Source organism: Cynocephalus volans, chromosome 8 (genome assembly GCF_027409185.1).
Source record: "Cynocephalus volans isolate mCynVol1 chromosome 8, mCynVol1.pri, whole genome shotgun sequence".
NCBI classification, from domain to species: Eukaryota; Metazoa; Chordata; class Mammalia; order Dermoptera; family Cynocephalidae; genus Cynocephalus; species Cynocephalus volans.
Window position 1 is genome coordinate 108,814,108 of NC_084467.1, and position 12,487 is coordinate 108,826,594.

General features: G+C 43.3%; 1 protein-coding gene across 1 annotated transcript; it reads right to left on the reverse strand.

Moving 5' to 3' along the window:
* Positions 1–1,404: 1,404 nt before the first annotated feature.
* ENSA (endosulfine alpha) lies at positions 1,405–7,942 on the reverse strand. Its single transcript, XM_063105339.1, has 4 exons — positions 7,756–7,942; positions 6,018–6,143; positions 4,529–4,695; positions 1,405–1,693 (listed from the first exon to the last, which is right to left on the reverse strand). Exons 1-4 carry the CDS (start codon positions 7,810–7,812, stop codon positions 1,678–1,680), a joined length of 366 nt encoding a protein of 121 aa, XP_062961409.1. The 5' UTR covers positions 7,813–7,942; the 3' UTR covers positions 1,405–1,677.
* Positions 7,943–12,487: the final 4,545 nt, after the last annotated feature.

Sequence of the window (12,487 nt, forward strand, 5' to 3'; positions counted from 1 at the left end):
CACAATCTCCTGGCTAAATTAGGAGAGAGCAAGCCAATAACATTCTGAGAAGCTGAAAATTCTAATTAAAGAGAGAAAAAGAATGAGTCAGGTACTGAGAATAACATTCCTTGTCCAGTTTAGAAGGTATCCCCTCCCCACCCAGTACAATGGGGATATCTTTGGTATATCTGTGTCTCCTGGACTTTATTATCTTCCTCAAAGCATACTCATTTGAGAAGCCAATCATATTTGGGAAAATACCGTGATCAACTCTCCTAATCCAAGTTGGGCAAAATGAGCAAGCATTTCAATCTACCACATTTTGGTGGGGTTGTGGGGGAGATTGGTGTGTTTGTTTCTGCTTTGGTAACATTTCTTTTCTAGATTACATTCAAAAGCAGCTTTTAATTCAGTGGCAGGATTCCAGCAACGCAGAGTGGGACATCATGAGGAAAGAAGTCAGTCATTCTGCCTCCTGCTGGCTATAAGCAGAAAAGCCTGAGTTTCTTTTGGCTTATTACTACGAAATTATCATTTCTTTTGGCTTATTATCACATTTCTCCTTCACAAACATGGGAACTTGAGAAGGAACGGCATATTGAAAGTGAAAGGAAGAACGGACTTCTTTTTTTGCTGAGCCTGGGCTAAGCTTTAGGTGTCAATAAACCATTTAAATGAAATACCTTAAATCCCTCATTTTGTGAGCCACAACTTGAGGTGGATGCAACATCTGCATTAGCTACAGAAACAAAGGTATAGACAGGAGTTAGGAAAAGCCCTGGTTTGGACTATCAACATTCCTGCTCCCTCTTCCTAAGTGATGGAAGCGGGGAGCCCAGCCACACCCCACATTAAAGGCCCCCATGTTCCTTAGAAATTGAGGGCCCCACACTGGCTTCTCCCCTGAATGGTGTCTCCCATATTGTTTTCTTCCCCCTCCCAAGCCCCAATAAAACACACCAGCTACTTCAGAGTATTTCTGGGTTGGGTTTTTCATGGGTCTTTTTTTTTTTTTTTTTTTTTATTTCAAATAATGAAAACGTTCCTTGGGCCCTGTGGGGCTTCCCACACTCATGGCTCCTCTCCCCCATACTCACTGCCTTTCTCCCCATAGCAAATCTATTTCAAGGAATATCAGTTTTTCTAAATGAACAATTAACATTGAGTTCTCAGATTGCTCTGCAGAACCAGAGGAGCTGTTTGCATCTGTCATATGTAGACTGAGAGTTTCTTTTATCTGACACAAGGTCTCCAGCCACATCCAAACAAGGCATTTATCTACAGAGCTGAATTAGAACCCCTTATCTTTAGTCTACTCCACTTCCTCCCTCTCACACCCACCCCACACCAGCCACATGGTTAAGAAGGACAGTAGGGAATGTTTTTATCAATTCCAATCCCAAATTCATATTCCCCCAAATCTCCCACCCCACCCTCTCACCACACTCCCAGGATTTCATTGAGATTTCTCGCAATAATTATTTGGAAAAAAGGTAAAACAAAAAAGGTTCAAGGTCTTGGTGCTCAGCCCAAGGGGCTCCATGCGCTGGGACACCGACAGGCAGGGGCTTCTGCCTCTCCAGCCCGCACCCGAGCCACTTCCTGACCCCTGGCTGCAAAAGCAGGGAGGGGCAGGAGCCAGCACAGGACCCAGGGGGGGCAGCGTCTCAGGATCTGGTGGAGCCCCGGGCAGCATCATTCAACTTGGCCACTGTGGACAAACACAGAAGGGAAAAACAAAACAAAAAAACAACAAAAAACACTGTCAAGTAATAGGGAAAAAACCCTGAATTCCATCCCAGTCTCACCCCATGATTCCTCCACACTTAACAATATTAGGCTACCTGGCATATTCCTCTATCCTAGCCATAAGGGAGATGCAAAAAGTAAAAAAAGAAAGAAAATTTCAGTCTTTTCCTATCCACAAAACAGAATTTTTTTGCCTTTTTGGAGGTACCCATGGAAAGCAAACACAGAAAAACAATTCTTTAGGCAAGGTTAAAATAATTGGAGGTTTCCGGGGGTAAGCTGCCTGGCTCAGAGCAGGCTCGGTTTCAGAGGCATGGCCACAGCCACTCGCAGCAGCGGGAACTGGGGCAGTACAGTGATGAGGTGGTGACTGTATGGAGGCTGGGGTCAGATCACACATATGCTGTTTTGAGTGGATTTAACAATCTAGGTTTAATCAAAGCAATTTGCATTTGGATTCTGAAATGAGCCTTCCTTGCTAAGGAAGCTATATATACTTCGTGCTGTGGAAACAGGTGGTAAATACAGAATATAGCTTGTTTCTTTGTTTTCTTAGCCTTGAAGATGACCAGGTAAAGAGAGAGTCGGATCAGTTTTTCTGATTTCCCTATTCCTTCCTAAAAACCAGACTCACTGTAACCATCAGTCTTGAGGACTCAAACTGACCAATACAGAAGGCAGGCTCAGACAGAAAAGAAAAAAGTACAGAATTCGAGAAGATCGGAGATGAAGAAAACATACAAAATTATATATATATTTATATATATAATAACATGACATATCTATGTACAACATGGCTGGGACAGTTGAGGAAACTATACAATGGTGTTCAGCATTTTCCCCTTCCCACGTGGACTTTCGATTAAGGATGACAGCATGAGGAAATGGAGCAAGAAACACAAAAATTATATACAATTACAAGTGACAGTCAAGGAGTTTAGGGGCCAGGGAGTACAGGGATCCTGCTCTCTCCATTCCTTCCTCACCAACTTCTTCCTAATAAATCTGAATGACAGCCTGAAAACTGAATGACCAGTCAGGAGAGAAGTATATACACACCTCATTCCCCACATGCACATCAGCAAGTTCATCAGTTATTCTCATCAGGCCAAGTGGTTGGCATATCAGAATTTGTGAGGTAAGAGGGCAAGAAAGGATCATAGAATGTTGCTCTCTAGAACCGTTAGTTCTCACCCTGGCCCTCTTTGTTATAACAAGCAGGTTGCATTTGGTGAGATTCAGGCCAAGCTGGTGATAACTATACTGAAGATGCTGGTCACCTGCAACCCCTTTCCTCCACCTGTTCATGAGTCAGCATTGCTACCTCTCCTCATTTCACAAGAGCTGGGTTACTAAGTTTTGGAAAAGTAGAGATTTCTGTCTTTCATCCCTGCTTCCCTAACCACTTTCCCCAGCTTTCTCCAAGATGAATGACCTCCTACGAACCTGCTGCTCCAGCCCTGCAGTAGTACTAAGCCCTAAGGGCGAGCTCAGTTTATCCCTTTTTTTCCTCTCTCCCTAACCATAAGCCTATCTGATTACATCTGAAACATGGGTTTCCATATGTGCATGACTGAGCATGTTTCCTCAGGCTCACAGCTCTGCTGCCCAAGCAGGTTTTTTTAGCAGCTAAGGCCCAAATGTAGGCCAGGAATGTGGGTGAGGTCAGAAGCAAGAAGCTTCCATGGCTAGGTTCTTAAAAATTTTTTTCTTGACCCTCAAGACCATGATACCAATGAGGTTCTGCTGCCTGAATTTATAACCCCCAAATCTCAACTTCTCTCATGTAGCCCTCAAATGGTTCCCCTTTCAAGACTTTCCCAGTATTACATAGCAGAGGCTCACCCATGGGCCTTCCTCATTTTTAGTTTTACAGTGAACATCATAGCGTTTTTCTGCTGGCAGTTATAGAGTTTTAGAATCAGAGTCAATCTTACATATATTTAACTCTATTTTGCAGATGAGGAAATACAAATCCAGAGAGGCTAAATGACTTGACCAAGGTTACACATCAGTTTTTCCGAGACTGAGTGGAACTTGAACCCAGATATCTTGACTCCTAAACAAGTGCTTTTTCCACTATTCATGATACTTTCCAAAGCAAAATGCTGGAAGAGAGAGAGAGAAGGTGCCCATTTTCTGTGAATAATATTATTCAATCTTTATGTTATTTGAGAGCCAGGGCAAACTGTAAGAGATACTAAGTAAAGGGGTTCAGTGGGCATTATGGTTTTAGGCACGCAGATCAGTTTTTCCTTTTGAAGATTCTCTAAACCTGCCATAGAGGAAACATGAAGTAATAGCAGCCTAAGAGACAAAACACTTAGAAGCACAGAAAACATATCTTATTCAACCTACCTTTCCCAACTATGTCACATTAGCCTTTGGATACAAAGGCTGCCACATTATTGTGTCCAATAATGTGGCATTATACCTGCCACATTATTCCTAAGGCTCAGCCTAACCAGTTTTGGGGCATTCTCTTCCAAAAGGGGAAATCACATCTCCCCAGTTTCTCATAAAAGAAAAAGAGTTTGCAGCATTATCCAATCCTAGTTTCTCCTATTTCTGGGCCTTACCTGGGCTACAGTGAAGGTGTAAAAGTCTCAATACAATCAAAGAAATGAATTCAGAGCCCCTTTCAACCCACATTACCTTCTCAGCAGCCCCCAGTAGAATCACAGTCATTTCTGGCTAGCAAGCTGAAAAGATCTGACTAGGTGCCCATTCCATCCCTGCCTACGATATATAAAAGTCCAGTGGGTGAGGAAGGGGAGGAGAGGGGGGCCCAGGTTACCCCGCAAGCTTGCTGGTGACGAGCGAGGACTTTCTCTGGGGCAGATCCTGTGGGGTGGGGATGTGGTCACCAGTCACCAGGTTCTTGTCTGGTCCTGCACTTGGCAGCTGCTTATTCTTCATCTTGGCTTTGGCCATGTTGTAGTCTCCTGAGTCAAAGTACTTTTGCTATGAGACAAGAGGGAGGTTTAGGTGAGTAAGGAACTCTGACCTTCCTCAAATGCAAGGAGACTTAACATCTCACATCCATTATAAAGCCTTGTCCACACTTAGATATTTCAAGAAGTCTTTCTTGATTAACCTCATGCATACACAGTTTAACATTAATTACAGGTACTATGCCTTCTCCTCAATGTGTTGTGACTTTTTCAGGTATGTAACCAGATTCCCCTCTAGAATATATAGTTTTGGAATCAAGGGATAGCCATTACATCCTTTGTATCCCACTCAGTATAGAATTTTGGTTCAACCAAAATTACTTTATTTATAAAGGCTTACTGAGGACCTTACTAGGTAACAAAGCAATAGCTTGGTGCTGGGGAAACAGAAATGAATAAAATATAAAGAAGGGTCAATCTGGGGCTATCCTAGTAATCAGCAGGAGATCAACCTCAAGAAAACAACCTCAAAATTAAAATTAAATGTGATGCTCTCAGACCAGGAATAGAAACTGGGCTTGTTCATGAGGATAATGTACTTTCCCTCTGACTCCCACTGCTCCCACACACGTTCCATGGCTGTGACAACCTGCCCACGCCTGCCTTGCCTACAGCAAGGTAAACTGCAAATCAGCATCACATTATCATCCATGACTAAGACTCAGTAACTGGGATTCTCTACAGGGATCTGTTCCACTCTCCATTTCATCTACACAGAGAAGCACAGTCCAGTTTAATGATTCACAATCCTTCAGTCAGCTTTAGGCACCTCTGGGGACTGAGAAACTTAACCAGGAGCTAGGAGGCTATGGAGGTAGACTGTCCCTTGGTGAGGAGTACCACTCTGGACAGGAAAAATAAGTCTTTGAGGGAGTATAGTTCATGGCTGGTGCTTCAATGGTCTGAAGAAATCTACTCTTCATTTCAAATTAAGGATTTCTGTTGGACAGGCAGTTTGATCCTTTTCTGAAATGACACACCCCAAAATTTATCTCTAATCCTTAAAAAGGGCAAAGTCCTAAAACTCCACCATCCAAACAGGCAAATGCCTGGGGGTAGTCTGCATTCCAGCATTTGACATCCTTCTGTCATTCCCCCACATACCCAAATGCCCCTTCATTAAGCCTTAGTTTCCCATATGGGAAATCAGAAGGGAACTGATATATCAGAGATTTACAATAATTTGCCTTGCTCTTTTCAAGTTTCTAATTTCTTTCTATTACTGCCCAACAACAAGACTTCCAGAAAATCATCCAGTAGAACCTCTACAGACTTCATCCCTAGAGCCTGCTACAGCTCCAAAGTAAGAAAGCAAGAGATTGTGCCCCATACCCCTTTCTGGAGTCTCTTCATGAGGAAGTCGGAGCCTCCAGGCTTTTGTCCTAGGCTTGGATATTTGGCCTTTAGCTTTGCCTCCTCAGCTCTCTCAGGAAGAATACCTTCTTTCTCCTGTGTGTCCTGGAGGAAACAAATGAGCCAAATAAAATTAAAGACAGAGAAACATCTTCTAATATCGGATATCCCTTATACTATCAATTTTTCCTGGAGATACACCCACTTGTAAGCATGCTATCTCTACTCTGCTCTTAAAGCTAGACCTTTGTTCAAATTCCTAAAGCTCAAGATGACTGTATCGTGAGAAGAAAAAGACAAGCTACTTCTCACACTATATCGCCCCAGTGACTTGTGAATATCGGGTTAAAAGTAATACCTAAACACAATACTGTAATCACTGAGTGGGACATAGCTCACTCAGCACAGATGCTAGGAAAGACAAAGAGGAAAAAAAGAGATGGGCAGGGCTTCAGGGGTACAAGATGAGTAGGAGCGTTCTCCAGGTTGTCCTACAGGTCAAACTGGAAATCAAAGGGTATAAGTTTGCTGAGATGTTCCCTCTTTATTCAGAGTCTAAGATAGCCATCTGGCAAGTCTCCCTGTGGAGGAGGTTAGTTATGAGGCCTTCTCCAAAGATCTCCACCTGAGTAATAGCACAGCCTTGCTTCAATATTTTCCTAATCATTGTGGTAGGAAGGTGACTGAAATTGACACAGTTTTTAACCTCAAGGAAAAATCAAGATTTAGTGGGTTCAATAGTTATTTACCCACCAGTTTTCAGCAAAAAATCAATACCAACTTAAGTGGGACAAGTGATGGAAGTTTGGGAAAATGCCAAGAGCGCAAATGGCTTGCAGGGGCTCTCACTGTTGTTATTTCTTCCTTTTGGGGGTCCCACTGTCCTTTAGTGACTTTTGAAAAGGACATGAAATCAATGTGTGGCTCTTCTTAGTGGAATTACATTTCCTTCCCTTGAAAATCAGGCAGCGATATAACGTCAGGTGTATTTTATGAGTCCCTGAGCCTACACTAAATGTCAGAAGTCAAATATAAACCCCAAGAAGGGGTTTGTTCGGTGTTAGTATTTTCATCACAGAATCCCTCTGCCTTGGAAGTCTGGGGGAAGAGGTCGGTATCTCTTCTAGGTCTAACTTCCATTATTCTGTTTTGAACTCTAGTCCTTTTCAATCTTGTTCGGTCCTCACTGAAGTGAACAACAGACCATCCCCAACTATCAAAATGTGTCTCCTGAGAAAGTTGCCGCCTTAAAGTAGCCATAATAGTCTTCCCTTCCCCAGTGCTGGTACTTTTTAAACGTCTTTACCTCGACCTATATCTTTCTGCGGATTAAGGATGCGGGCCCCAGACTGGATGTTGGATAATTTACCTCTACTAACCAATAACAAACATCACATCCCAGGACCACCAGCCCCCTTCCATTCATCAGTCTTTCCAAACACCCGCCCCGCACCCAAACCCGGCCAATTATGGCACAGCTTCCAGGCTGGAGTAGTAGGCCTACTGGCCAATCAGGAAGGGAACAGTACTGAGTGACAACAGGCCTAACTAACCAGCGCCAAAGCAGGAGGCCGTGCAGCTCACCCTGCGTGACGCAAGAAGTAGCCAACCCCTGCAGAGCCCGAGACCATGGAGACCAATCCGCACTGGTGGGATACTGTCTCCCGCCCCATCACCGTCGCCCCCGGCTCGCCCGCCCGCACCCCCTCCATTTCACCTGCTTCTCCTCGCCGGCCTCCTCCGCAGGGTTCTCCTCTTCTTGTTTCTGGGACATGGCGGAACTGGGACTGTGGAGTGTAGGGGGCCCGGGAAGTCAACCGGATAAGGGAAGGGGGAGGGGAAACGGGGACAACCTGCGCTGCTGCTTCGGCTCCTGTCACTAGGGTTGCTCAGTCAAAATGGCGGCCCTTGCCTGTGACGTTGCGGCCGCCCCTTCCTATGGAAGCCAATGGGAGTGGGGTAGATGGGGTAATGACGTAACGATCTACCAATAGTTGCTGGTTAAAGGTGGGCTCCATAGAGGTGACGGGCAAGCTGGAACACCAACCTGGAAAGAGAGTGAGACTCAAGGACCAATTGGAAACCTGTAGGGGATCTCAGAAGCGGGGCTGCTTGCTTTGGCATTTCTGCTTCTTTGGTGTGCTCAGACTTCCTTCAGCTCCAGTGCCCCGCGCCCACGAGGCTTTGCAGAGCGAAAGAGAACGAAAGGATGTAAACCTTTTATTTTCAGGGAGGAGAGGATTGAGGTTTGCGCAGTGTGAGCAGAAAATTGTCGATCTCCAGAAAATAATTTGGAGGTCAGAGTGGACTTTAAAATGGTACTCAACAGTATTCTGATGTGTCGCTTGGTGTGTGGAATGGAGAGACCGATTCCCAACCGAAGTCTTCTTGTAGAACAGTAATGGCTTAAGATCCATAATTTAACCTTATATACAGTTGGTGTTTTTGGCGGCTGGCCGGTCCAGGGATCTAACCCTGGACCTTGGTGTTAGCACCACTCTCTTGACCAACTGAGCTAACCGGCCAGCCCCTATGTACACTTTTATACTTGTTTAGGGGCATCCTATGGGGACTAAGCTCCTTGAAACAGGGAATACAGTTCTAGGTAAGTGGTAAACTTTTAATAAATACAGTTAATACTAGTTAACCTATCCAGAATCACAGTTCAACAATGTTTCTTGAGAGTTTGCCTGTAGACAGTACTATGTTAGTTTTACAGGGGATATATATATATATATATATATATAGTAATGCAGTGTCTGCTCTTAGAATGTTTAGTCTATTTGGAGTGTGGAGAGAAAGTGCTTTCACAGTGAGCCACGTGTGCCCTAAAATCCCCAAGATTAAAAAGACACATCTTCCTGGAGTGTTAGTCAATGTAAGTGTGGTATATTTATATTAAAAACAAGCATTGGTCTAATAATAATAACACTGCAAATTCACATTAAATTTTAACTTTTCAGGCAGGTTCTTGTGACAGATAGCCTTGGGGCTACCTGTTCATTTTTCTGTTTAATTAGGTGCACTTCTAATGAAATAGTTTGAGAAGCACTGGAATACACAGATTATTATCATACAAGGCAAAATCTGTTAAGTACTGAAATAAAAGTGTTAATAAAGTGCTATAGGGGTTCAAAGGAAGGCTCATATTCAGTTTAGGGTCTCAAAACAGACTTCATGACAGAGGTGATATTTGAAATGAGCTTTAAAGAACTTGGGAGTTTGCCATGTAAAGATGAAGGAAGGAAGGGTATTCTAGGTCATGGGCACAGCATGAAGGCTAGAAATGTAGAATTGAGGCCAGAGCATGGAGGGATTTTAATGCCAGGGTAAGGAACTGATTAATGGTTCAATGAAAGACATTTAAGGTTTTTGGGCTGGAGAGTGGCAGATCAGAATTGCTCTTTAGGAAGATTAATTTGGTGGTAATGAGTAAAAATATTCAGAATTCCAAACATACTAGAGGTGGGCACTCTAGCCAAGAGCCCACTGCAAACTGTAGGTGGGAGATAATTAGGGTTTAACCTAGAAATGTGGTAGTTAAGAATAGAAAACAATGAACCTAATCAGGAGAGTCTATGGCAATGGAATCTACTAGATTAGCAGCTGATTGAATATGGGGAGTGAGAAAGCTGTGTACCTCAAGGTGTCTATTTGTAGAAGTAATAAATACAAGAAAAGGAGTCAATTTGGTAATGGAACTAGAAGCAGAGAGAAAATGAAGCATTCAGTTTTTTGTTATTTTGGAGGCTGGCCGGTATGGGCATCCAAACCCTTGACCTTGGGGTTACGACACCACACTCTAACCAACTCAGCTAACTGGCCAGCATGAGGTGTTCAGTTTTGAAAACACTGACATATTGAGAGCCAGTGAGATATCTAGGCAATGAAGACTTAGGAAAAATGATCTCTGAGATCTCCATGTCTGAAATTTTAGGATTCTAGGAAATGTAGATGTGGAGTTTGGGAGAAAAGTGCAGGCTAAAGAAAATTTTGAACTTTTTCACATAAATATATAAAGTTGTGGAAGTAGATGGGATCACACAGAAGAAAGTAGAAAAAAAGAGGTCTTCGGAATAGACACCTGGGAAAAAGTGGCAAGAGACACAGAGATAAATGATCAGAGTGGTAGGAAGAGAACTAGAAGAGAGCAGAGCCATGGATAGCAAATGAAGAGAGAGCGGAGGTTGTCAATAATTAAATGTGAAATGGAAGTTAAGGATGGAGGGCCCTGTACTGGCCAGCCGCCAAAAAACAAAGGATGAAGGGGCAAAGGTCAATCACAAGAGGTTAAAGAGTGAAGAGGTGGTAGCGAGATAGTTAACAGTAAAGCAAAGAGAGGGCCTTGACCACGCCCCTCCTCAGCCAGCCCAGCTGTGACCACCGAGCACCCCCACAACATGTGCAACCAGCCCAGCCACAACCGCTAAGCCACAGCAAGAAGGGCCCCGGGTTCCTGAGCTGAGGTGGTGGGGTCAAGGGCTTTTGCCACACACCCCTGACATCTGCACCCAGCCCAGCAATGACCAAGCCACCACTAGAACCCCCCACCCCGTTGTCTCCCCTGTGGGAATGAGGGAGGTGCCACAGGCCTTAATCCCACCCCTCCACCTTCCTCCTTCTTTCATCCCATTTCTTTCCCCTTTCCCCTCTCCCCGTCCCTCCCAACTGCTCCCCAACAACATCCTAGAATGTAAAAAAATATTAATAAAATTACATTTTTTTGGGCCGAGCCTGTGGCGCACTCGGGACGGTGCTGCGCTGGGAGTGCGGCAATGCTCCCAGCGGCCGCGGGTTTGGATCCTATATAGGAATGGCCGGTGCACTCACTGGCTGAGTGCCGGTCACGAAAAAGAAAAAATAAATAAATAAATAAATAAAAATAAAAATAAAAATAAAAAATAAATAAAATTACATTTTCTTTAAACAAACAATAAATAAAGCAAAGAAAGGAATTAGGGCAATGAATTAGAGGGGAAGCAGCAGCAGATTGTCTTTTGAGGGGTAGGCATGTTTTCAGAAAAGGAGAATGAGCTGATTGACAGAAAAACTAAAAATACAATTATCTACTTTAAAGAGGAAGTACTGAAAGAATTAAGTTTTGGAGGAGGTCATTAGGTCAAGAGGGAGAGAGGCAGATGGGTTGATTTGGCAACTGTGAAGGAAGAGTGAGAGGGAAAATGTACAGAGAGATTTTGAAGTGGCTAAATATTCAGGGAAGTCACATTGGCCTTGTTTTTCTGTGTAGGGTCAATCTTCTGAGAACAAAAAGGATGGGGGTAGGATAGAGGATCTAGGGAAAATTGGGGTCATTATTCCAAATAGCAAGAAAGAACTAGCTGAGATTAGATAGTATGAATTTATAATAGTCCCAGTCAACATGGCTTTGTGACTTTGGTCAGTAACTCCTGGCTGCCTTGGAATGGAGAAAACAGAGCCCAAATTGACGACGTCAAAGGACTGGTAAAGAAGGCACAGTAGAGGGAGGACAACAAGAAAGTCTAGATTGGTTTGCCAGTGTGTTGAAATAGCTATCCACGGCATCTGGGCTCTTTAAGAAAGACAGAATGAGACTAATGAACTAGGAGAACAGGAAGGGGTTGAAGAACTGGAGGTCACGAGTCAGATGAGGCTCAGATTTGGTGATAATGACAGGGAGAGGCAGAAGAGTAGGAGGTTGTAGTGAGAGGGAAATTTCAGTTTGTAACTTGGGAAGTAGAAAAATTATAGTTTATAATGAACTTTACCCTATAGTAATTATAATTTATAGCAGATATGGCATGGCTATAAAGTTCATTGACGTTGATGTAATTATGTAAATGTGAAGTCCCAGAGCATAATGATAGGGGATGGGATTAGGACAAGGTTACTATAAGAAATGAACTGTACGTCTTCAACACATACAAGGGGTCTTCAAAAAGTTCATGGAAACTTTTTTTTTTTTTTTTTGTGGCTGGCCAATATGGGGACATATTATCTTTTAATTCCATTTTTCCACAAACTTTTTGAAGTACCCTAACATGTTAAGTATGCCTTACCTTGTGTAGAAACAACTGTATGACACTTACCAAATGAGTTTATTATTACAATAAGTGTTTAAAGGATCATTTCTGGCTGAGGTGGTTAAGGAATGTTTCAGAAGAGATAGAACCTAAGCTGAGGTTACTTGCATAGGAAGGTTGGAGACTGGCAAGGTGAGGGAGGAAGGGAAAACAATTTAAAGGATAACCCCATTTTATAAAAGGTCAGAGAGTGACTGAATCCTGACTGGGGACAATAGGAAAGGGAGAGAGAAACTATAGCAAGAATAACAACTCCCTAGAGTAAGTGAGATCCTGCTAGTCTAGCAAGATGCTCCTTTCATTCAACAAACTTTATTGAGCACTCATTATTTGCTAGGTATTATGCTGGGCACTGTGGATTTAAAGATAAAGGACAATCTCTGTCTT